At 35.7% G+C, this 24,768-nt stretch overlaps 3 protein-coding genes across 3 annotated transcripts in view; 2 read left to right on the forward strand and 1 right to left on the reverse strand.

Moving 5' to 3' along the window:
• Nucleotides 1-1,027: 1,027 nt before the first annotated feature.
• LOC110457165 (charged multivesicular body protein 3-like) lies at nt 1,028-12,038 on the forward strand. Its single transcript, XM_021508301.1, has 6 exons — nt 1,028-1,164; nt 3,643-3,703; nt 4,158-4,337; nt 5,546-5,667; nt 7,809-7,923; nt 9,775-12,038. Exons 1-6 carry the CDS (start codon nt 1,120-1,122, stop codon nt 9,912-9,914), a joined length of 663 nt encoding a protein of 220 aa, XP_021363976.1. The 5' UTR covers nt 1,028-1,119; the 3' UTR covers nt 9,915-12,038.
• A 3,298-nt stretch (nt 12,039-15,336) lies between these two features.
• On the reverse strand, nt 15,337-23,301 carry LOC110457169 (ankyrin repeat, PH and SEC7 domain containing protein secG-like). Its single transcript, XM_021508305.1, has 5 exons — nt 23,033-23,301; nt 21,445-21,591; nt 20,392-20,619; nt 19,996-20,208; nt 15,337-18,718 (listed from the first exon to the last, which is right to left on the reverse strand). The coding sequence occupies exons 1-5, from the start codon at nt 23,283-23,285 to the stop codon at nt 18,231-18,233; spliced, it is 1,329 nt and encodes a 442-aa protein (XP_021363980.1). The 5' UTR covers nt 23,286-23,301; the 3' UTR covers nt 15,337-18,230.
• Nucleotides 23,302-23,510: 209 nt separating this feature from the next.
• LOC110457159 overlaps nt 23,511-24,768 on the forward strand; it is a 57,615-nt gene continuing 56,357 nt past the window's right edge. The window contains exon 1 of the mRNA XM_021508273.1: nt 23,511-23,584. Within this exon, the coding sequence (XP_021363948.1) occupies nt 23,555-23,584 (30 nt within the window). The 5' untranslated portion in view covers nt 23,511-23,554. The remainder of the gene's footprint in view (nt 23,585-24,768) is intronic.

Consider the following 24,768-nt stretch of genomic DNA (forward strand, 5'->3'; position numbering starts at 1 on the left):
CATTGGCCATGTTCCAGTCCCTAGGAACTTGACCTTGGGACAGGCTGGTCTGATAGATGAGCGCGAGTGCTTTGGCAATCTCCTTGGAGAGCTCCTTAAGGAGTCTAGCTGTGATTAAGTCTGTTCCGATAGCCTTGTGGAGTTGCAGGTTCTTCAGTAATTTCTCGACTCCTGGAGTGGTTATATTAATCGGGTCCATAGTGTATGGGCTGGGACCCTCGTCTAGAATGTTGGTGTGTCCTCTTTCGTAAAGACTGTCACAAACTGTTGGTTGTGGATATCAGCCTTGGCACCAGCATATCGCTGAGGATAACTCCATCAGCATTGCGAAGGGTTGAACACATAAGTGTTATGTGTCCTTCGGATGGTCTTCTGGCCTGTTGACTTTAGATGTTTGTATCGTCTCATATCTCTGGCCTTACCCGTCACGATGGCTTTTTCAAAGGCTCTGTTTTTCTGTCTAGTTATGCGTTTATTGTGGGTATATACGTATCAGTCCAGGGGTTGGTAAGTCTTGAGCGTGTGTGTTTATGTGGGATATGGGTTTTTCCAACAATACTCTGTGTTTACACTCTATGTAACTAAATCAATCTATAGTACAGCTCTACCATCTTCAGCAACTTAATTTAAACATTGTCCCTTCACGTTCAAACAATAAAATGTGTTCTATATAGCGCCAATCACCTGTACTTTACTGTGTAAACTATCTATTTATTTCATTGCTATTACCGGAATGGGAGATTACTTGACTTATAAGTTATACAGTAATAAATAACGTTATGGTCCTAGCGTTAAACATATCCTTTTCTCAGGTGGGACGTTATATCACATTAAAATATGGCATTATATATTTTTAATTAGAATTTAATTTGAAAGTTGTTTTTTATTTTTATTTTCCGCATGCATATAGACCTGTCATTGTACCTCCAGGAATAATTGTGAAAAAAATAATTCATTCGCAGCCTTAAAATATTTGAAGCGTCTCGTAGATTGACATAAAACGTTTATGTGACTGAGAGTTGTGGTCTTGCGCAAGTCTATGCGGAAGTTTACGTGAATCAACTGTGGATCAAAACACTTCAAGCTAAATTTGAGATTCAGGCGTGACACCCGTTAGTCATGGGGCTATTCGGCAAAACTCCAGAGAAGTCACCAAAGGAATTGGTAATTATGATGTTGTATTATCGTCTGTAGCGTTCTACACCAAAGGCAAGGAAAAAACAATGCGTCGTGTATAATGTTGTCATAAGAGGGGTAATTATTTTCAGCTTTCTCATCGAATTTCGAAATTTCCAAAAATGTAAAGATAGTGTTAACATCTTTCTAATATTATATCTTATTATTAACGAATGAATATAAGTAATCGTGAGTGACGTTCCACACAATTTAGTCAACACTAAACGATACTAATATTAAATATGGACACAGATCTAGACAGGCTGAGGCGCTGGACACACTATAATACAGTACTACTAACATGAATATGATGTATATATACTATTACTATTATATAGTATATACACATCATATTACTATTAGTGTGTCCAGCACGGTAACGGGTAATGATGAGGTATGGAGCTTTGGAGCATCCTCTCACTTCAGAAGTCATTGCAACACAATTGTGTACACTTTCTTATGTAGTAGGAGAAAATGCACAGCCAGACCAGGATTTGAACCCTAGACCCACCAAACTCTAGATGGACGCTCTACCAATTGAGCAGCCCAGAATCAGAGCTACCTAGTCGCTTGGGATCGAGCCAGTCAAGTTCCGCTACATTAATATTCCCCCATCATTTTCCAAGTCTTCACCCCAAAAACAACACTATTGACAACCCAGGTTCAGGTATCCCCTTAATGTCAAGCATTCACTTCTAGTACTTGAAACAAGGGTTGATCATAAGAATCAAATGTAATAGGAGCAGAAAAGTGCAGGCTAGACCAGGGTTCGGGACCCAGGACCCTCTAAAGTCTAGAAGGACGTTCTAACCAATTGAGCTACCTAAAGCCTGGTAGCTGGCGATTGACCCAGTCAAATTCCACTACATTCCACCCTCCTTCAACAAGGTTTTTGACCCTGAAGACACACTAGACCCTAAACCACGCTCGCTGGGTTTATTTGTTGTTTGTTGGGTCAAAATTCATAATACAAGAAAGAAATTCACAGCCGGACCAGGATTTGAACCCCGACCCCAGACTTCCTAGTCGGACGCTCTACCACTGAGCTAAAGCCTAAAGGGAAATTTGATCCATCTAGCCCTAAGCGAGAAGGTGACTGTTATCCTATTTACAATTAAAATCTGCCACACAACTCCTTCCTTTTTAAATGTGTTTGCCCTCAAACACCACAACAACCCAGGCTTTAACTAGCTCCCTGTCACCACAGGGAAGGCCACAGACACCATTTGTAATTTGAAAGAGTTTAAGGTGCTTCCAACAGGATCGAAACCTATGATCACAGACTTTTTAGTCGGATGCTCTACCACTGAGCTAACGAGAAATTCCCTCTAGCCCAAAGCTAGAAGGCGACTGTATTCCTATGTATAATTAAAATGGCACTTTTGCATTCACTGACTGAGGTATATAGGGTCATAGACTTCATTTGAAAACAAATGAAATAAGTTGCCTTGTTTGTTAACGATTTGATAAACCATTTATATTACCACACTATGTAAAATGCAGTGTTGAGTCACATTAAAAAGATGCACTGGATGGTGAGTGATTCTATTTTTACTCACCCGTATTTTCTGACCAATGGTCAAGGATTCATTGTAAGCAAGAGAAACATGAGGTATAGAATTGTTTCCAAATGCAACTTTTGACTTGCTACATATATGGATTAGTGAATACTAAAGTGCCATTTTATGTGGTTTTCTTTAAGGTCATAGGAGTGTATTGCTAAACGGAAGTAGGAAGTACATCCCTAGTTGAAAACCCAATCTAGGGAGAAAGTATCACAATTTCTGCATATTCTAATTTTAATATTAAACTGATGAATATTGTATGTTTATTATTGACAGAACAGTGTGTTCTTTCAATATTAAAGTATTTCAAAGCAATCCAGGCATTAATTCAGTTGTTTTTTAATTAATGAGTCACATGCGTCCGTTGTTCTGTACTTCAGGAAACCGGCTACCTATTTCACTACTGTGAAGTTTTTCAAGAACGATAACTCTTACCTAAAATTACTATGATTATAAAATGTCAATTTTTAATCGTTTATAGATAATTAAATTTTACACAATTTCAGCATTTTTGAAATTGATATACATTAATGCGATACTAATCTATGTCAGTATCATTTTGATTGACATTATTTTGCAAAACATTGCGTGTTTCATTTTTTTTCAAAATTCACTCATTTTTACATAGATTTCCATTTAAAATCCTTACAATTCTGACAATCTATTTTTTTTTGTGGCAGAAAATTTTCTTTACTCCAAAGCAATATAACTACAAAATTGGAAGAAATTCTACTGAGAAATGGCGACACAATCCTATTACCTTAAATGAATGACTCGCCTGTATGAGATATGAGATTAGAGGACTTTTATCTATGACCAGTTAAGATGTGTTGGAGTAGTTTATCGTACACCCTAGCTAGGTGTAGGAACTTCTAAACTCATATTTTGTTCTAAATGACAGGTTCAGGAATGGAATAGTAAACTGAGAAAGGAAGGACACAACATTGACAGAAGTATAAAAAGTAAGTCAAAAATGTGAATTCTAATTTTCACTTATGAGAAATTTAGGTTCTGAAATTAAGTGTTAAGAAGTAATATTTCTGCAGTGTAAGAATTCATATTAACAGAGTTCAAATATTATGCTGAGTATTTTTATGCTACTCTTATGATTCATAATTCTAAAAGCATGTTGCTCTGTTCAATGTACTCAAATTAAGTTCCTTCTTACCAAGAAAATATTCCATCGACGCTGTCTCCTTCAGAAATGATTCAGTGCAGGAACTGTACCCTTGAATATTGTATTTTATATGAATTGTTTAAGTTTTACTAATTGTATAAGTTTTACTATATATGTCTTTTGTATCAAATTGTGAAGCACTCTAGAACAGGATAGAGCACTATATAATGGCTATTATTATTACTATTATTGCATTTGTTATTCTATTGAAATTAACTGGTTATATTTCTCATCTCTAGGTATACAGAGAGAAGAGGCTAAAGTTACTCGGGAGATCAAGGCATTGGCAAAGAAAGGGGATAAAGATGCCATCAAGATTCTAGCCAAAGAGGTTGTGAGGTCACGGAAGGCTGTGAACCGACTTTATTCGTCCAAAGCTCAGCTCAACTCTGTGTCCATGCAATTAAAGAATCAAGCAGGTAAACACTAAAATAAACACTTACCCTGTGTAATAACGTTAGGTTTTTATCGACCCATTTACCTTCGTTCCCAGCAGGAGGGGACTTATTGGATTGATTTGTTCCGAGCAAAAAGTAGTTAGGTGGGAGAATGGCTGAACTACTTTGTTCTGAGCTGAAGATGACTACATTTGTATATATAATCAGGGAATGACTAGATAACTTTTTTCTCAACTAAAGGTGGCTGGATTGGGCAATAGCTGCATAATTGTCTTTCCAGCATAATCATGATTTCATTCCTAGCCTAAGGCAACTGGAAGGAACAATGGCAGGCTTATAAAATACCTTGTTCCTGTATGGGGACATGACTGGGTATCCCTGTATGGGGACATGACTGGGTATCAATCTGTTCTCAGGTTCACATCTACAGGTGGCCATGGTTAAATTGATCTGTTCCCCATATTGGGTAGTTATTTATTTCTACCCTTAAAAGTAATTGTTTCAGTGAAAAATGATGTTTTTTAGGCCCAGCATCCACTTTAGATACATCTGACTGTTTACTTACTTACTTACTGCCTATTACGCCCGATGGCGTTTAGGTCAGCAATGAAGTTCCTCCACACCTGTTGATCCTTTGCTAATCGCTCAATAGTTCCCCAGCTATGATCGATGTCACTAAGCTCTAGCTGTTTCCACCGTGCGTTGCCATGTGGTTTTGGGGCGACCTCTCTTCCGTTTACATTCAGGAGTCCAGTGTACTGCAACCTTTGTGATGGAGTCACCCTCCATCCTTAGCACATGTCCAATCCACCTCCAGCGTCTCTTCTTGATGATGTCTCTCATACCCTCCATGTTACACTGTCACATCAGTTCATCATTGGAGATTACTCTTGGCCAGAAGATCTTCAATATTTTCCTCAGTCTGGTTGTGTGAAACGTTGAAAATTTCAACATCTGACTGTATAAAGTAAGGTCATTCCGATGATTTTATTTGTGATATCACAGAAAATGTGCAGATCATTCATCTGAGAATTGGACAGGTAAATCATGGATACACCTGTCCAGGGTAAGAGAATGTGTCTCCAACATTTTACTAGTGGAACAAAATATTTCAAAAGGTTTAACTCGTGCGATTTTAAGCTTGCATATTACAGGAAGTAATTAAAACAATTGATGACATTGAGATATTATGCTGAAGCTACTATATATAGTAATGGTGTTATTGACAGCTATGGTGAGGATGACCGGGGCACTGCAGAAGAGTGGGGAGGTGTTGAAGAGCATGCAGGAGTTAGTGAAGGTATCCGACATCAGTAATACCATGAGAGAAATGTCCAAGGAAATGATGAAGGTACGTAAGTCTTATCCATAGTGCTGTAGGTTAAATAATGGTAAGTTAGTCTTATCCATAGTGCTGTAGGTTAAATAATGGTAAGTTAGTCTTATCCATAGTGCTGTAGGCTAAACAATGTGAAGTTAGTCTTATCCATAGTGCTGTAGGCTAAATAATGATAAGTTAGTCTTATCCTTAGTGCTGTAGGCTAAATAATGGTAAGTTAGTCTTATCCATAGTACTGTAGGCTAAACAATGTGAAGTTAGTCTTATACATAGTGCTGTAGGCTAAATAATGATAAGTTGGTTTATCCATAGTGCTTTATAGGCTAAATTATGTGAAGTTAGTCTTATCCATAGTGCTGTAGGCTAAATAATGATAAGTTGGATTATCCATAGTGCTGTAGGCTAAATAATGTGAAGTTAGTCTTATCCACAATGCTGTAGGCTAAATAATGATAAGTTAGTTTATCCATAGTGCTGTAGCCTAAATAATGGTAAGTTAGTTTATCCATAGTGCTGTTGGCTAAATAATGTTAAGTTAGTCTTATCCACAATGCTGTAGGCTAATTAATGATAGGTTAGTCTTATTCATAGTGCTGTGGGCTAAATAATGGTAAGTTAGTCTTATCCTTAGTGCTGTAGGCTAAATAATGGTAAGTTAGTCTTATCCACAATGCTGTAGGCTAAATAATGATAAGTTAGTCTTATCCTTAGTGCTGTAGGCTAAATAATGATAAGTTAGTCTATCCACAATGCTGTAGGCTAAATAATGATAAGTTAGTTTATCCATAGTGCTGTAGGCTAAATAATGATAAGTTAGTCTTATCTACAATGCTGTAGGCTAAATAATGATAAGTTAGTCTTATCCATAGTGCTGTACGCTAAATAATGATAAGTTAGTCTTAGCCATAGTGCTGTAGGCTAAATAATGAGAAATTGGTTTATCCATAGAACTGTAGTCTAAATGATGATATGTTGGTTTATCCATAGAACTGTAGTCTAAATGATGATATGTTGGTTTATCCATAGTGCTGTGGGCTAAATAATGATAGGTTAGTTTATCCATAGTGCTGTAGGCTAAATAATGAGAAGTTGGATTATCCATAGAACTGTAGTCTAAATAATGATATGTTAGTCTATCCACAATGCTGTAGGCTGAATAATGATAAGTTAGTATATCCACAATGCTGTAGGCTGAATAATGATAAGTTAGTCTTATCCTTAGTGCTGTAGGCTAAATATTGATAAGTTAGTCTATCCACAATGCTGTAGTCTAAATAATGATAAGTTAGTATATCCACAATGCTGTAGTCTAAATAATGATAAGTTAGTATATCCACAATGCTGTAGGCTGAATAATGATAAGTTAGTATATCCACAATGCTGTAGGCTGAATAATGATAAGTTAGTCTTAGCCATAGTGCTGTAGGCTAAATAATGGTAAGTTAGTCTTATCCATAGTGATGTAGGCTAAATAATGAGAAGTTGGTTTATCCATAGAACTGTAGACTAAATAATGATATGTTGCTTTATCCATAGTGCTGTTGGCTAAATAATGTTAAGTTAGTCTTATCCATAGTGATGTAGGCTAAATAATGAGAAGTTGGATTATCCATAGAACTGTAGTCTAAATAATGATAAGTTAGTATATCCACAATGCTGTAGGCTAAATAATGAGAAGTTGGATTATCCATAGAACTGTAGACTAAATAATGATATGTTGGGTTATCCATAGTGCTGTAGGCTAAATAATGATAAGTTGGTTTATCCATAGTGCATTAGGCTAAATAATGATAAGTTAGTCTTATGTACAATTAATTCTGTAGAATGATTCTAAGTTATTCATATCCACAATGCTGCAGAGTAAATAAAAACAAGTGTGCCTCGTCCATGATGTCGTGGAATGGTGACAAATGTTTGTCTTATCTATGTTTCTGTGGAATAAATGAAATTGAGTTTGTCTTATCCACAAAGCTGAGAAGGTAAGTCAGCCTTATACACGGTGGTTGTGTTGAATGAAATGAAGTCAGTCTTGTCCATGAAGCTGATGTTACATGTCATAGGATACTCTAGCCTCAGATGGTAACATACCATAGATTCACTTATATCAAAGTTTGTGGTAATTTTAGTTTATCTTTCTTATCTATATTCATTAGGCTGGTATCATGGAGGAAATGATGGAAGATGCTTTTGAGAGTATGGATGACCAAGATGAATTAGAAGAAGAGGCCGATACTGAAGTTGAGAAGGTCCTATTTGAATTGACCGCAGGTATTGTTTGGCGTTTAACATGTATGGTTAAGGCACACTTTTTGTACTGGACCTTGTTTATGAAGTGTACAGGTCTCTGCTGTACATCATATATTGTTTGAAGAGTTATCAGTCATTAGTTATGAACTAGGTAACTAGGTGTTTTGGTTAGATCAGAAGTAACCTTATAAAGGATGTTACTAATATCACTTTGACAGATCAAATCACTTTCACTGGTATATTGGATTGAATCCTTTTTACAGCTCCACTATCACTTGTGTTAATTAATGTCCCCTTTAATACAGAGAGACACATAAGTACCTGTTCTTCTGGTTCTTATAAAGTCATGTCCAAGTGATAACTTTTAAACTGTAAACTATCTCACCTCTAGGTCAAGGGTTGAGTATAAAATAAATATGCATATTGCCTGATAAAGGGAGACGTGTATTTTTAGCTCACCTGGCCCAAAGGGCCAAGTGAGCTTATGGCATGGTGCGGCGTCCGTCGTCCGTCCGTCCGTCATCAACATTTTACTTTAAACAACTTCTTCTCAGTAACCAAAAGGCCTAGGGTGATGATATTTGGTCAGAAGCATGCTGGGATGAAGGGCTACCAAGTTTGTTCAAATAAATGACCTTGACTTATATTCAAGGTCACAGGGGTCAAATATGTTTAAAACCTTTTAACAACTTCTTCTGAATAACCAAGAGGCATAGGGTGATGATATTTGGCCAGTAACATGCTGAGATGAAGGGCTACCAATTTTGTTCAAATAAATGACCTTGATTTATATTCAAGGTCACATGGGTTAAATATGTTTAAAACCTTTTAACAACTTCTTCTGAATAACCAAGAGGCATAGGGTGATGATATTTGGCCAGTAACATGCTGAGATGAAGGGCTACCAATTTTGTTCAAATAAATGACCTTGATTTATATTCAAGGTCACATGGGTTAAATATGTTTAAAACCTTTCAACAACTTCTTCTGAATAACCAAGAGGCATAGGGTGATGATATTTGGCCTGTAACATGCTGGGATAAAGGGCTACCAAGTTTGTTCAAATAAATGACCTTGGTTTATATTCAAGGTCACAGGGGTCAAATATGTTTAAAACCTTTTCAACAACTTCTTCTGAATAACCAATAGGCCTAGGGTGAGGATATTTGGCCAGTTACATGCTGGGATGAAGGGCTACCAAGTTTGTTCAAATACATGACCTTGACCTATATTCTAGGTCACAGGGGTCAAATATGTTTAAAACCTTTCAACAACTTCTTCTGAATAACCGATAGGGCTAGGGTGAGGATATTTGGCCAGTCGCATGCTGGGATGAAGGGCTACCAAGTTTGTTCAAATATATGACCTTGACTTATATTCTAGGTCACAGGGGTCAAATATGTTTAAAACCTTTCAACAACGTCTTCTGAATAACCAAGAGGCCTAAGGTGATGATATTTGGCCAGTAGCATGCTGGGATGAAGGGCTACCAAGTTTGTTCAAATAAATGACCTTCATCCATTTTCAAGGTCACAGGGGTCATATGTCTTAAAATCTTCAAACAACTTCTTCTCAATAACCAAAAGGCCCAGGGTACTGATATTTGGCCTGTGGCAATCAGGGCTACCAAATTTGTTCAAATGAATGACCTTGACCCACTTTCAACCTAATGTCATTGTTTGACATTCAAGGTCACACTGATATTCTGCCTGTAGCTGTATTTTAGTCCTCTTTTAAGATTACAAGTGTGAGATTAATACCAGGTGAGCGATGCAGGCCCATTGGGCCTCTTGTTGTTTATAAAAACAAATGTCTATATTATTTTGTTCCCATGATAAAGGTATGATTAAAGTGTATTTTGAACCTGTACAGGTACTCTGGGTAAAGCTCCAGAAGCTGTTAATGACTCGCTTCCCGTGCATGAGGATGAAAAGAAAATGGAGGCTGCAGCTAATTACTCCAGTGATGAGGAGGAAGATCTTAAGGGTCGACTGGAAGCTTTGAGAAGTTGATCAACTCCATACCTCTATTAACAACATCATCATTCATTGTCATGTGTGAGCTTGAAAGTGCTGGACACTAAATATGGTGCATCAGAAATTCCGCACAACTTATTTCCCAAAAGAACACCATTATTTAGTAACTTTCACTTAACATGGATGTTTTGAAAACAATTATTGAAATAGGTTCACTTTTCTAAGTGAATTTGATCTTTTAAATCTATACATGTACAACACGTCCAAGACCTGAACAAATTATGTAACAAGTGTTTATCACATTAGTGTCTTTTTCTAGTCTAACATATTTGGCATATAGATATTGAAGGTTACTGGTGATTCTATAAATAGACAAAAGATACATAAAAATGTACTGTTCATGTATTATGTAACTCAGAAGTTCTAATAAGTTTAGTTTTTTTCCAAATAACTTGTGAAGATAATTTACAAATTACAAAGTCTTCAAAATTTGTTAATTTATTGCATGAAAGAGTGTGAAAGAGATGTGTAAGTATAGTTTAATATGTACATTCTATATCATTTTGTGGCTGAAAAAGAGGCACCTGTTAGTTTTCTGTTCCTCCAATAATTAAGGTATAGAGGGTAAAAGGCTCAGTAGTAACCACTTTAAAAGTTTTAGATGATAAAAACTATACAAATTCTAAATAGAATAATAACTCAGGATGTAATACATGATTACAAAACCTAGATTGATGATACTGTAAAGTAGTTCATTGTAATTCTGTTTATATTCTATTGCTTTATTGTTCAGATTTGTAATACATAAAGTATTGGTATACTTTCAGTGTCATTCTGATTGTGTGATTTTATTCTAATACTATACAAAGTAAAATTTAATCTTATTGTAGACTGGGTCTGTTATTAAGGATTGATATTGTTGAGTATAAAGGATTTGGTTGATATAGTAACAGATAGGGCTATGGTTTGGACTGTTTTACGAGTAGGATGTTCTACCTGTACTAGTGTTAATACCAGGATGTAGACTATTTTGTGACGTCTATTGTCCAACATTGTATCTCTTTATCACCTATGTACACACAGCATTCAGCAAGTACATGTACAGATCTCTATGACATGACATGACTTTTACACTAGAAAAGTAATCAAATATTTTTCAGGAAATAGTGGGTTTTTTTGTGTTAGTTCACAGGGAGTTTTTTTGTGTTAGTTCACAGGGATCATCATGATTTAAAATGGATTGTGAATGGAATGTTCGAATACAAATTTACAAGGAAGATGTAGTAGCTGTTGGTTCTATTCAAATCCCCTCAAATTCATTGATAGGAGTATAATCCTGTATTTACCGGTATGTGTTGATGAAAAGAAAGTAATGATTCTTAATACTCTGGTATTAAACACAAATAACCCTGCAAAACAAATAGATATTAAGGTAAAATAGAGTCAGGACAATTTTATGATACAGTATGTTAGACAGATGTATCCCTGTGATGTACATACCGAAGTACAGCAGATCTAAATGGGATTTTGAATGTTCACATTCATAGAAGAGTAATTTGTTTTTATATACATAACATTTAATTCTCTAGTTAAGTTCTAAACTCCAGAAAAGAAATTTTAAATTCTGTCCAATAAATGCTGCACATGTCTTCGCAATTATTTTATGTTTATTTAAAAATTGTGAATGAACATGCAGTCAGTTTGCATTGCACATGAGGAATATCCAATGAGAGATGAATGGGTTTATTACTCAAGTATAACCTACATGCTCCAAAAAAAAAAAAAATTGCTGAACAGACATCCAAAGACGCAAATAAAACGGGTACAACAAATATGCAACCAAACCATTTATGGTAGGGTAGATTTTGTAATTGTATAGTATTGAATTCATTTTCACATACATGTAGGTCCATTTTATTTCTCTCTCAGTGCTTTAAGTATTGACAATGATATCTAAAGTAGATTCCCTAATTCTAGCAAGGATTAATTTCAATTGATTTTGTTAAATTTAATTTTGTTAAATTGAACATAAATGTTACAGAATATTTAACAGAAAACTGTAGATTTCATTGTAAATGATTACTAACTGTATCATAATATCATGTACATATAAAATACATTAACATGTACATAATGGTGTAAATAAATTTGTATGTAGACTTACATCTCTGTTTTCTTTCTGTGATATGGCTTGTCTGGAGGTATGACCTCAACAAAGAAAGGGCTGCAAGAAAAATGTGCTTGATGACTGATTTTTAGGTCAAAATGAGTCAAAAATGGTTACACATCTTAATTGAGATAACCTCATGACATATTCACTGTCAGTAAGTTTCTAAAAAGTTCATATTAGCCGAAATACTTTTAGCTTAATGGTGATGTTACACTGTCTAGCTGAGAGCATATATTACACCAAAGATTTTCAAAAACGGTCTGTATATCATAATGTGTAGGTTATTAGTCCCACACCACCACTACCAGAGGAGACTAGGTTCTCGCTATGTCTGTGAGTTTGTGTATTGTAACATGTAGACATCCAGGTTATTAGTCCCACACCACCACTACCATAGGAGACTAGGTTCTCGCTATGTCTGTGAGTATGTGTATTGTAACATGTAGACATCCAGGTTATTAGTCCCACACCACCGCTACCACAGGAGACTAGGTTCTCGCTATGTCTGCGAGTTTGTGTATCGTAACATGTAGACATTCAGGTTATTAGACCCACACCACCACTACCAGAGGAGACCAGGTTCTCGCTATGTCCGCGAGTTTGTGTATCGTAACATGTAGACATCCAGGGTATTAGTCCCACACCACCACTACCACAGGAGACTAGGTTCTCGCTATGTCTGCGAGTTTGTGTATCGTAACATGTAGACATTCAGGTTATTAGTCCCACACCACCACTACCAGAGGAGACCAGGTTCTCGCTATGTCCGTGAGTTTGTGTATCGTAACATGTAGACATCCAGGTTATTAGTCCCACACCACCACTATCAGAGAAGACCAGGTTCTCGCTATGTCCGTGAGTTTGTGTATCGTAACATGTAGACATCCAGGTTATTAGTCCCACACCACCACTACCAGAGGAGACTATACCCCACTGTATACAGAGACTTGGCCCTTTGTTCATACTCATTGCCTAAGTTTGTGAAGAGCATAAATAATAAGACTTGCGTGTATTAGGATGTTTATTTTTGTAATCTGAATAATGTAATAGCTACCTTCTGTGACTGAAGGGGGATTAAATGATTACCTGTACATCCTAGAAGCAAGAGAATATCTGATACTCATATTTGGATAATGGTTAGAACAATACGTGTAAAATGAAATACAATGTATTCACATTAGCTACAGATGCTTGGAATTACTTCACTTCCATTTTCTCTGATCTATAAAATAAGTCAAGGTGACAGATAAGGAGAGGGTGAAACTCATAATTCATGTATACAACTCATGGAAAAGTTCACAACAAATGTTTTAGTTTCCATGCTCTGGAATGAAACAGTGAATGTTTGTACATTGTATTTTACTGTGCAGAATGAAATTTCTGACAAAACATTAATTTTACTTTGTAACAGATGAATATTTCACTGGTCCAATTCTTACCTGTAATAATTATATCTAAACCATATTTTATTGAGACAAAACAACACATTCTTACATAGTTTTTATTAATTTTAATCTTATAATGATATAACAGGAAAATACATTTTGTCTAGAAACAATCATACCACACATTGCTAATGTGGTTCAGGTGTCGTCTATATGTACCCCATGTACAATTACCTGTACCTTACATACGAATACTAACAACCAATGCAACATACCATGTAACAAATACGGTTCAGTCTTTAATAACGGGTAACATAGAGTTACTGGGTACACGAATGAAACAATTTCCAATGATACCAACAAAGGTACATTATTATGATTTCAATACCAGCTCCATGCAGGTCCATGTCCACAACTACTTGATGTCAATGTGTCACTTTACAGTTGTCTACCACACAGGGATTACACAAACAACCAGCTGGATAGAATGGATAGTGATACATGGACAAGATAAAGAACTTTTAACAAAAGAGTGTGACAAAAGTTCCCCCTAAGGATATATGAAAGCTTATACAATTCTTTGTTAGAGTTGTCTCCCTTATGCATCTTGCATTGCCATCACCATAGCAATATAGTCAAAGCATCAGTGATAAATATTACTCCAGGTTAACATAAATATCATCAGTGTGCAATGATAAATGGTGGTACTAAAGAAAAGTTGTATGTATGTCATAGGATTCTATTATACAGTTACTAAACAATATCCAACAAAATGTTTGCAGTTTCATAACTTGCATCAGATTTTTTGAATATTTGCATTAGTAATAGAACAAATTTAAAGTGATCTCAATTATAACCTCTCCACCCCACCCCTTGTCATGTCCTTGACCTTTCATGTAAAGTTTGAGTATGCCACAACACTGTCAATTTGTCCAACCATTTTGTCCTTGTCATTACCTAGACCTCTATAATTTGATATGGACCTGAATCTGTTGGAAAACACACAAGCTAAACATAACAGTAAATGTGAATCAGAAGTTGTGGTCCATAAAATCATTACAATGATTTGACATTTGACCCCTTGTCATGACCTCGACCTTTAAGATGATAAGAAATTAAGAATACAATGTATTATGCATGAATTTCCCTTCTGTTCATGGTGTACTTATTAGCAATTTCCAAGCAATGATTCAGACAAGCTGATATCACATTCAACATGATATCACATTCGAAATAATAAAAAATAAAAATAAATAAATCAAGGTATAACAGGTGTACAGCTGAGCACCCAATCCTTCACATGATTCCTCACATCCACACCATATAAACAGGTGTAATCCCAAATTAATAGTATCACTATTACAATATTACATACTGAAACACATTTTTATCTTATTCCCTTTTTTAACCCTGTGTTAAATCTATGACATGTGCTCAGTGCTTTTTCGTAACCTGTATACAGGGCCTGTTACTAGTTAATATCTTTCCCCTGGTGAATTTAAGCTGCATTTTCACAATATCTTTTTGTTTGTATTTTCCCATTGGAAGATAATGGCTTGTTGAAAACGTATTCACATGTAATATACGAGGTAATACTATTTAGCACTTGTATGTGAATTGTTTTGAACAAATTGTTACCCCAGGTATTATTTTATTCTTTGAAAATACTCAGTACATCTTTGTACATGAAGCATGTAAGTATTCTCCTTGTTTGGAGAAAATGATCCAATTTACCACTCAAAATAACAAGGAAAAAAATAACAAGAGCCCATGGGCCTTAACGGTCACCTGATTCCTTAAGTATTATTTTTGTTGCTGAAATGTGAAGTGGAGATAATGATGTTAATCATCCCTACCAAAATTTGAGTTAACAAAAAAAAAAAAGTTAATTAAGTTAAGTTTGTCAGGACCATGAGTTGACCATTCCTAGACCCAGTTTCAGTTAAATCGGCCTATTTTAAGTTTTAAATAGTTTTATTCCAAAATGGCAGTCGTGGCGGCCGTATTGGATTTTTGATCGACCTGAAGAAAATAAACTTTGTCAGGACCATGAGTCGACCATTCCTACCAAGTTTCAGTTAAATTGGCCCAGTAGTACTTGACTGTAAGTTTGAAATTGTTTTTAAAAATGGGGGCCGTGACGTCCATATTGGATTTCTGATTGACCCGAAAAATAACAACACTTGGTCAGGGAGTTGTCAGTAACATTCCCAAGAAGTATCAACGAAATCCCTTAGACAGTATTTCAGCTTAAGTTGAAAATGTAAAATATTAATGCACGACGGACGAAGAGGGATAGCAGTAGGTCACTTGAGCTAAAGCTCAGGTGACACAAAAACATCACTGTTTATGTTTCATTTCTGTGTAATTCTACACACACAATCATATTAGTCTTTGGATAACAAAAATATCTGCCCACAGAAATATTCTGTAATAATACAGTATGTACAAATATGTATCACAAATTCAAGTGGAAGAACCGTTAAGTATGAACTGTACTGTAAGTGTAAAATTCAACTTGATTACTTTTCTGTTTAAAACTTAACATGATTACAAAGCAAACTGAAAAAAAAAATCTCAACCTAGATTTTGTACTACACATATTCTAGTATGATTACAACGAGATGGCATGATTTTTGTGACAGAAACAAATTTAACTGACTTCTAGTTTATTTCATGATTTGTTTTTTCCTTATTTCCTCTCACTTTTGACAGTATAATAGTTAACGTTAGTGAAGGCAAATTCGTCACATTAGTAAGGGTTTCAGTTAATAATTCGAACAAATATGCATGTATCGAAATGGCAACATGCACCAGTACAGAAGATTTGACTGAAATTCCTGTAAATAAACATTGTTGTAAAAACGCCTGAATGACGTCACGCAGCAACATTTGTGATGTCATCAGGCATTCCGCTGTTTTGCTCAAATATGCAGAAAGTTTTCGCCACCTTCAAACATTTCACTAATTTGCAAGTAATGTAAGTGTTCAAATGTAAAATGTTGTATGTTTATGTTACACAAGCTGTACTGATACGAACAGCTCCAAATGTGTGTGTGTAACAATGATTAACATTGAAATAAATGGCTTTTCTTAGTCGTGATAGTTAATTTTTGATAACTTGAAGAAACTGGTTAATGCTGTTTGAGTAAGATGGCTGGGATCTGCTGATATGAGGTCAATTTACATGCATTGCAATCAAGACTCAATCCTGAACAAATCTAAACTTCCCAATCGGTGCCCAATTATTTTTTTCAGTTGAGTCCGGATGAGAGGCTCCAGGGCTTTCACAGTCGCCCCCGACTTTTGGATGTCACATGTAGAATCTATATCTTCAATCAACTTGCACATCAACGGAAAACATCTGACAGATAAAAACGATTTTTTTGGACTTGAAAACTTATTCAACAGATTGCCCCCCATGTGTTGTAAATATGTACTTTCTTTTCTATGTAAAATTCAGCCTTTGGTAACTGTCTGTCGTTATCATCAGCGATTGTACAACAGTACGTACTTGTACTTTCAGGCCGACAACAAATTCTTTTCAAATATAAATCTAGCAAATTTCTAGATGGTATTTTAATTAAAGTGTTGTAAGATGGCTGAATACATTAGACGCAATTTTTTTCTCTCTCAAATATACTGGTTGATTGTTTTCTAAATACATATTGCATGAAAATGGAAAATGAATGATCAAATCTTTCCGCGCATCATTTTCATAAACAAGCATTGGGTCGTCAGTAATTATGTACATGATATGTACCAAAGTACACTGACTTGTAGAAAAACAATTTACTTACATTGAGATATGGGTATTTTAAATTTGTATGTTATGCATTTACACTAAATCACAACCAACAGGCCTCAGATTAATGAGTTTAGTTGACGAGATGTCCGTCGCAGAAACCAATTTTTTAAGATTTGGTGCGCTACAAGACATTTCATAACTGTTTTGATTAATTAAATAACTTTTCCCTTCTTATACCTCTTGTCAAAATGTTTGAAGGCTTTAACTGTGTTATAAGTTAAAGACTATGGTGACGTTATTTACGTCACATCTTATGTATTATGACATCATGTCATTTTCGTCACAGGGTGGCGAAATTAAGTGCATGGCGAATTTGCCTGCACTAACGTTAACTTATAATTTTAACACTGATTTTTGGGTCTCAGATATTTGAGTCCTCGACTCATGCTGTCCCTCTGGGACTAGCCACCTTTTTGAGAACCTACTTAATATCTTAGTAATGGGAATGATTCTTCAAAATTGTGAGAGAAAAAAATCTACAAAAAGCACTGCTTTAAATGACTAGAAGTTGACACATATTTTAATGCTTGGGTTTTCCTGACAAAGGAGAGACATTTGATGACAAAATGTGTCAAATGGTATGGTCCCTGTACATGATTCAGTTTAAATTTCTGGTGTCAATCATGAACATCGCAGAAAAAATACTTTTTTTGATGAGAAATGAACAATAAGTTGACACTAATCTTCTTGATGAATGGACAAGTCAAGTAAACTGTGTGACGATTAGTTTTGGAAATGTTAGATGCAAGATATGAATGACAAATAAGAATGGTGTAACAAGACAGATGAGTTCTCACTTTACCTTCAATACCTATATATTAGCCATTAAATATATCGTAACTGAACAAGATAGCATTGGTCAAACTTTATGCCTCGTTAGTACAAAATCTCAATGAGCAGCTGAGATTCTGTATCGTAACACATTCATGCCCAACATATAAATGTGGTCATAATCAACAAACAATGAAAACAAACACCTTGAAGCAACTTCACGACCTGAACTCTTCTAAAGTCAAATGCAGATACTCCTTCAGGGTTGTTGGGAGTGGCAGAGTATCAATTTTACTGAGGCGCCTCACCCCTACTGTGTTGCGGATCACACACCTGCAGTAGTGCTGGAGGGGGCGTGGATCCTTACACAGGTCACGGTACCAGGACAACTTGGCATACTGTTCATCTGACCGATTCAAATTCATGATTCCTTGATGACGGGGATCCCGAGCATCAGGAGGTAATATATGTGCTGACACTGCACCAAGAGATTCTAATGTTGGAAGGTAGGCCTCACTTTTTACAATGGCATGCAGAATTGTTCGGTCTGTGTTTTTGTTGCGGAGTTCGTATTGAAGCACGTTATCACCTTGTCGATTTAAGATTTTATATGACGCTCCATAGGCAATCAGTAGTGCAGCAGCCTCGGGTCGCCTTTCCTGCATGGAGGTCTCGTGGAAACACACATAGTGGAGTGGGCTGTAGCCTGGAACAGAGAAACACAAGCATCAGTTAAACTCTCAGACTAACACACTTACAGTCGAACCTCAAAATTCCTAATTTCAGTAATCAGGCAAACTCCCAGTCTCGACACTTTGGATCAGATTTCCATTACAGTAAATGTTCCTGTTCAACCACTAATTAATTCTCCAGATAAGAAAGAGTTATTTAAAACAGGTGGTTTTAACTAGAATTCCAGTCCCAGTTTTAATAACATCCCTTAATTTAGGTTTTCTAGGGAAAAGTTGTGTTAAGGAATATCCTTACCAGAAGGAACATGTGTGAAATTATGTCAAAGAGAAAGTAATTACTGCTAATCAATTATATTTGTACTCAAACTTCATAAAGTGTTGTTACCTCTTTAATAGTCCTTCTTCTCATGGGGTTTAACTCATTCACCCCTGAAGACACATTTTAACTCTTCCAATTCAAAGGTTGGAATAGTTAATTATGAAATGTTCAGGGGGGAATGAGTTAAAGGGACAATTTAGTGAAGTAAGGTTTTTTTGAAGTTTACGTAGTTGATAATGACATGACCAGAAGCTAACGCCCAGTGTGGTTAGTTTAACCTTTAGGAAAGCCGGTGATAAATATCCGGGCCTTTCAGTGAGAAGTAAACATGTGTCAGTTATGAGTCTGAGTTCACACATAACTCATTCCTGAATACATCGCAAGTAAGAATTATAAATATCATAATAGATACCTCTAATCAGATATTTCTGTTCACATTTGGAATGAATAAGAACGAGCAGATTCAATTAGAGCATGCACACACCGAGAGGATGCCACAGGGGGAATTTCAAACCGCAGAAAGCACGATACCAATAGGTTTAAATGTAAAATATATCACTCATTTATAACGATGTTTTAGATGCTGTTAGAAGATGATTTTGATTCAAAACAGATGCATATACAAAATGTACTTGTGTTCAGAAAGGCTAGGCGAAAAAAGCGAGAAGTTACCTTCTCAAACATTGTCTCTTGTCAATTTCTCGACAGGAATTGTTAATAAGGAGTATATCAAACTATAGAATCATGAAGAGTTTTGTGACAAGGTTATAAAAAATACTTACTTCACTAAATTGTCCCTTTAAGACCTTTCACCTAATGAATCACAAGACTAGACATATAGATTCTGAGATACAGACATCTGTACTGGGCCTGGTGATCTCTACTCAATAAATCTATTATCTAAAGTCAGCATTGAGATACTGTTATTTTGTATCCATGTATTTTCTACCCACTTCTATAGGGAATACATACCGAGAGATTCTGGAATATTGACATCAGTGTTGTACCCATTCATAACTAGCTGTCTCAGCATGTCCATAGAGAAGGTTTTGTTGGCTTGGACAACTAAGTGAAGAGGACTGAAACCCGCCATATTCTTATGGTTCACGTCAGAGCCTCGTTTCAACAATGACTCCACACAGGACAGCATGCCATTCTTCACACACTCGTGTAGAGGAGTGTCGCCTACGACAAAGACATCAAATTATTTATGAAGGTCATGTTGGTTGACCACATAAGGAGTAGAACTGTCATTGTTTATTAATGTATCATGTTACTTCATTCCCATATATCCATGTATAGATATACACCAAAGGATGCCATGCATCCCATATCATGAAAAGTGACACAATTTACTTTAATCAATACCTGTCTGTTTTGACGGAAGGGACAAAATGTCTTTCCATATGGCATTATTGAGGTGAGCATGAACACAATCCTCAAATGTCTTCTGGGCTGCTATGTACAGACTTGTGCGGCCAAACTCGTCCACTGCATTGTAGTCTGCTCCGTCCCAGATCAGCTTCGTGACACAGTCAATGTGATTATTGGCAGCTGCCAGATGTAATGGAGTTGTCCCCCCTGCATGAGGAAAAGCTGGAACAGAAAAGGAATGACTAGTTACAATTTTATATGGGGATAATTTGAATAATGATCACAAGTTGTACCCCCTGCATGAGGAAAAGCTGGAATAGAAAAGTTTCATCAGGAGAAATCATTGGTGGATAATGAATAATGATAACAAAACATGGCCCAATGCAAAAATACTGTGATAGTACAGTATGTAAAAATGCTTTCTCCAAACAATTTAGTATATGAACTCAAACCAGTAATTTCGGTCTTAAAATAGAAACAAAAATCAGAATTGGTGAACATATGTTTGATGACTGAATATTTTTTGGTACATATCTGATAAAACATTTTTATGCTGAACAACATAATGATCCTCGAGTTCCTTCAAGTTTGAACTCTGACTTAAGCCAAGATGTCTTTTTGTTTTGTGTTTTAGGAGAATAGTACCTCAGCTATTGATTTTTAATGGGATAGAGCACTGTAAATGCCAACCACAATGAGAACTTAAGACTGACTGCAAAACCTAGATGAATGCTGTATTAACTGTGCTTTCTGGTTTCTATATTACTCCTTCTTATATGATATTTTTGATTACACACACAAGAAGCTGCAATTCTTTTGGAGGGCATTTCATTTAAGAACAGTGACAAATACATAAAGCTTTGAAAAATACAACCTGACAAACTGGGATTCAACCTGGTACCTTCAAATAAGGCAGACACTTGGCCAATAGCAGTGAGCATTAGCGATCAAGTAGCCTGGTGCATATTAATTATTATTAATTAAATTTACTTCTAAATCTATTTCAAAGATAGCTGTTATTTGTTAGTTTTCCTGCAGCATACACACCTGTGTAAGATCCCTGCTTAGAGTACTTGGTTCCAACATTGCATAAGGCCTCAGCATCGAGAAGTTTTTGGAGACATTCCCTGTGGCCCATTTCTGCTGCCATGTGTAATGCTGTCACATCAAAACGGTCTTTGGCATTGATGTCAGCTGTAATGTAAAAATACAAAATTACTCAGAAGTGTATAACTGCTGATCAGGGCTTTATAACTCTGCATATCCAGTTGGGTCTAAATATGTTGAGCTTATAAGTTTTCAACAGATGTATACAGGCTAGTAATAGTTCACCCGTACTCAAAGTAAAATACCTGATTATCATCATCACATACAGGTTAATAAATGTACGATGTAACCTTTACTATGAATAAGACATTCTGTACTGTATTTTAAAGACAAAGTTTATTTGGACTGTCAACAGGTGCTAGATACACACCAAAATGTATTATAGTAAGTATAATTTATAATACTTACTCGTTGTATAACAAATTTTTGTGTGCATCTATAGCACCTGTCATAAATACTTAAATGTATTGTTATAATTATTCATAACAGCCATTTTTTCTCACATTTGTGACCTCAATGCTGATTGGCTCATTTAGAAGCGAATTAGCATTGAGGTAACAAAAGTGAGAGAAAGTGCATGTGGCTGTCTCCGTTTGGATTTCCGATCATCAGTCTGACCTGCTTGAAAACTGGACTCGGTGTCTGACATATCATATATAATGTAAGTTGAAATTCAAAAGAAGAGATGACCAGACAACATCAAATGGGGAGTCTCGACAAATTTATTCCCCTTTACATGTTTTGCCCACTATGTGAATCGTCATCAGAACCTACAAGTAACTATAAGTTGGTTTCCTATTGTAGAAACACTGTACTGATGTTGAATAGTGTATACATGCCGTGTGTTTGACACTACCCACTAAAGATTTGGCGTGTCATCCCAGGGACAGCACATGTCTGACCAACTGAATTTGACTATTTTACGATGTTTCACAAAGTCTATACTGAAAATCAAACTGCATGACATATGGTAAATCATACATCAAATTAAAGAAAAACAAAATCCTGTCAATCTAGACTGCTCCAGGTGCAAATTATTATGAACAGTTATGACAAAATCACGTTTTCTCGACATTAACTTTTAGACATGTCTGATGATTCCATAAATTAGAACAGGAAAAAAGAGAGCCCAAATAATCAACTTTACAACGATCCTGGTCCCAAAAATTATGTTTTGAGAATCTCCAGAAATGAGATTTTTGCAGCAAGAAATTTTAGTGATCAATGATCCGGACACATTTTGGGTCAGACTGCCTTTCAACCTTAACCTACCTTCCATATACCATATAAATAGGGATGTACAGTAATATTCACCGAATATAGCTAAAACGTCAAATAATACTCCCCACGTGGATGGAGACATATACAACTTTGCACTGTATTGTTTCTCAGGCCCCTGTGTGTAGATTATCTTAGATTATCGACAACATTTTACTATGTGGATATGTCATGTTTAATGATGCAAAGGTTAAAACCCCCAGAAAATAACATGTCTCGCTGAAAACGATCCGCCTGATGAGCTTCTTACCTCCCTTTTCAATGAGATACTGAACAATCTCATGATACCCATTTGCCGCAGCATTTTGTAAAGGGGTCGTATAATTTTGAGATGCATAGAACAAATTCTTGTTGTATTCGGTTGAATCAGGAGATGCACCGAGTTCGGCTAATCTTTTGACTTCTTCAAAATCACCCTCCTTCGATGCCAACACCAACTTTCGGTCCAGTTCAAAGTCTTTTTGAATCATTTCAGTGCTTTTTCTTTTCCGAAAGTGCGCCATGACACATTGGACACTTCCGTGAAGGCGGGGACCGTTTAGTTTACTAGATTTTGTTATGGTCTGAACGTTTTAGACCTGCCTATACACTAAAAAATATGTTTCGGGCTAATAAAACTTTAAATCAAATTTTCCTTCCACAGATATAATCAGGTAGCATAAAAATATTTTAGTATTGATTTTTCCAAACATGTTTTGTTTTGATAATATTATAAGTTCTCCCTGAGGGTTTTTAGTGTTGGAGGTAGAATTATTATCTACGACAAGAAAGAATGGCGGGCAAAAAGAAATACAAAGACCTGGTATGTAAACAAACATATTTTTTTTTACTGTGAAACATTTCAAAAGAATATTAGTTACCTGTTATATTGGTTAGATAGTTCAGATATCAACAATATCTATTTAGTTTCATATGTCACAGACATAAAGTAAAATAAACCAAATCAAACATCCAAACATCAGTGCTGGTGTCTACAACTTGCAAACACCTTCATATTTAGGTTTCTCTACCCTTCTAAGCTTACACTACAGGTTCCTCTGCTGTCACTTTCCTCGATCTTTACTTACAATAGGTATGGGTTTGTAATAGTGATGTTATTCTCGTAAAAATATCACAAGACCACAGGGTTTAGTGCGTCATATTTATTCCATAATTTAAACTCTGTAACAAATAATAAAACAAACATAAATACACTGTCAAGCTAACCATTCATTCACAACTCACATTCACAAAGGGAAATAACTCTTACATGAACAAAGTAATCTGAACAATGCGTTACGCTATTACAATTACAAATTTACACTTCTATGAAGATCTACAATAACAGTTATAAGTAAAAGATACATTTATCTTTACATTTCAAATATATTTAATTCTACAATAATTCAGATATAGGCTAGGGTAGTCATACCTGACCTGAGTGTGGTCCAGTAACGGAAGGCACCTGTGCATGACACACGCTAAAGGTATAGGTACAGTACGTTACAATACTAAAAACAAAACAAAACCCTTCTATACTTTATCCAATTACACGCATAAAACCACGACTTACACACAAGTATATATTTCATAATTATATAGTTTATGAAATGAATTAATCAAATACAATTTATCAGAATGGTTACTTTAAATAGAGAACATCTTACATTAACTCTTTAATAATAAATCTTTTATAATATATAACAAAACCGACATCCTATATTTATCTATCTATAAGACAAAGAAATGCAGGTAGAGAATATTAGAAAGGTAAAACACTTACATATAAATTTGTCAGGTCCGTCCAGTCACAAGAAATGTCTGACACTGACTTATACAAAGAATATCCCGCCATATCGCCCAATAGAAACAACCAATGAAATAACAGAAACTACATGACGTAGCTCCACAAAGACTGACCACTCGCACGGACACTACAATTATACAAACGAAACGATACAAACGAAACAAACGCGCACAAAACGTATACATTACTACATTAATACG

This window comes from Mizuhopecten yessoensis, unplaced genomic scaffold, assembly GCF_002113885.1.
Source record: "Mizuhopecten yessoensis strain PY_sf001 unplaced genomic scaffold, ASM211388v2 scaffold9033, whole genome shotgun sequence".
Taxonomy (NCBI): Eukaryota; Metazoa; Mollusca; class Bivalvia; order Pectinida; family Pectinidae; genus Mizuhopecten; species Mizuhopecten yessoensis.

Excerpts from the sequence above, each read along its gene's own strand:
- LOC110457169 (XM_021508305.1), bottom strand. The coding sequence starts at position 23,285 with ATGGCGCACTTTCGGAAAAGAAAAAGCACTGAAATGATTCAAAAAGAC. Across the intron at positions 21,592-23,032 it reads GTATCTCATTGAAAAGGGAG|CTGACATCAATGCCAAAGAC; the intron begins GTAAGAAGCTCA and ends TTTACATTACAG. Across the intron at positions 18,719-19,995 it reads CAATATTCCAGAATCTCTCG|GCTACAGCCCACTCCACTAT; the intron begins GTATGTATTCCC and ends TCTCTGTTCCAG.
- LOC110457165 (XM_021508301.1), top strand. The coding sequence starts at position 1,120 with ATGGGGCTATTCGGCAAAACTCCAGAGAAGTCACCAAAGGAATTG. Across the intron at positions 4,338-5,545 it reads GCAATTAAAGAATCAAGCAG|CTATGGTGAGGATGACCGGG; the intron begins GTAAACACTAAA and ends TGTTATTGACAG. Across the intron at positions 5,668-7,808 it reads TGTCCAAGGAAATGATGAAG|GCTGGTATCATGGAGGAAAT; the intron begins GTACGTAAGTCT and ends TATATTCATTAG.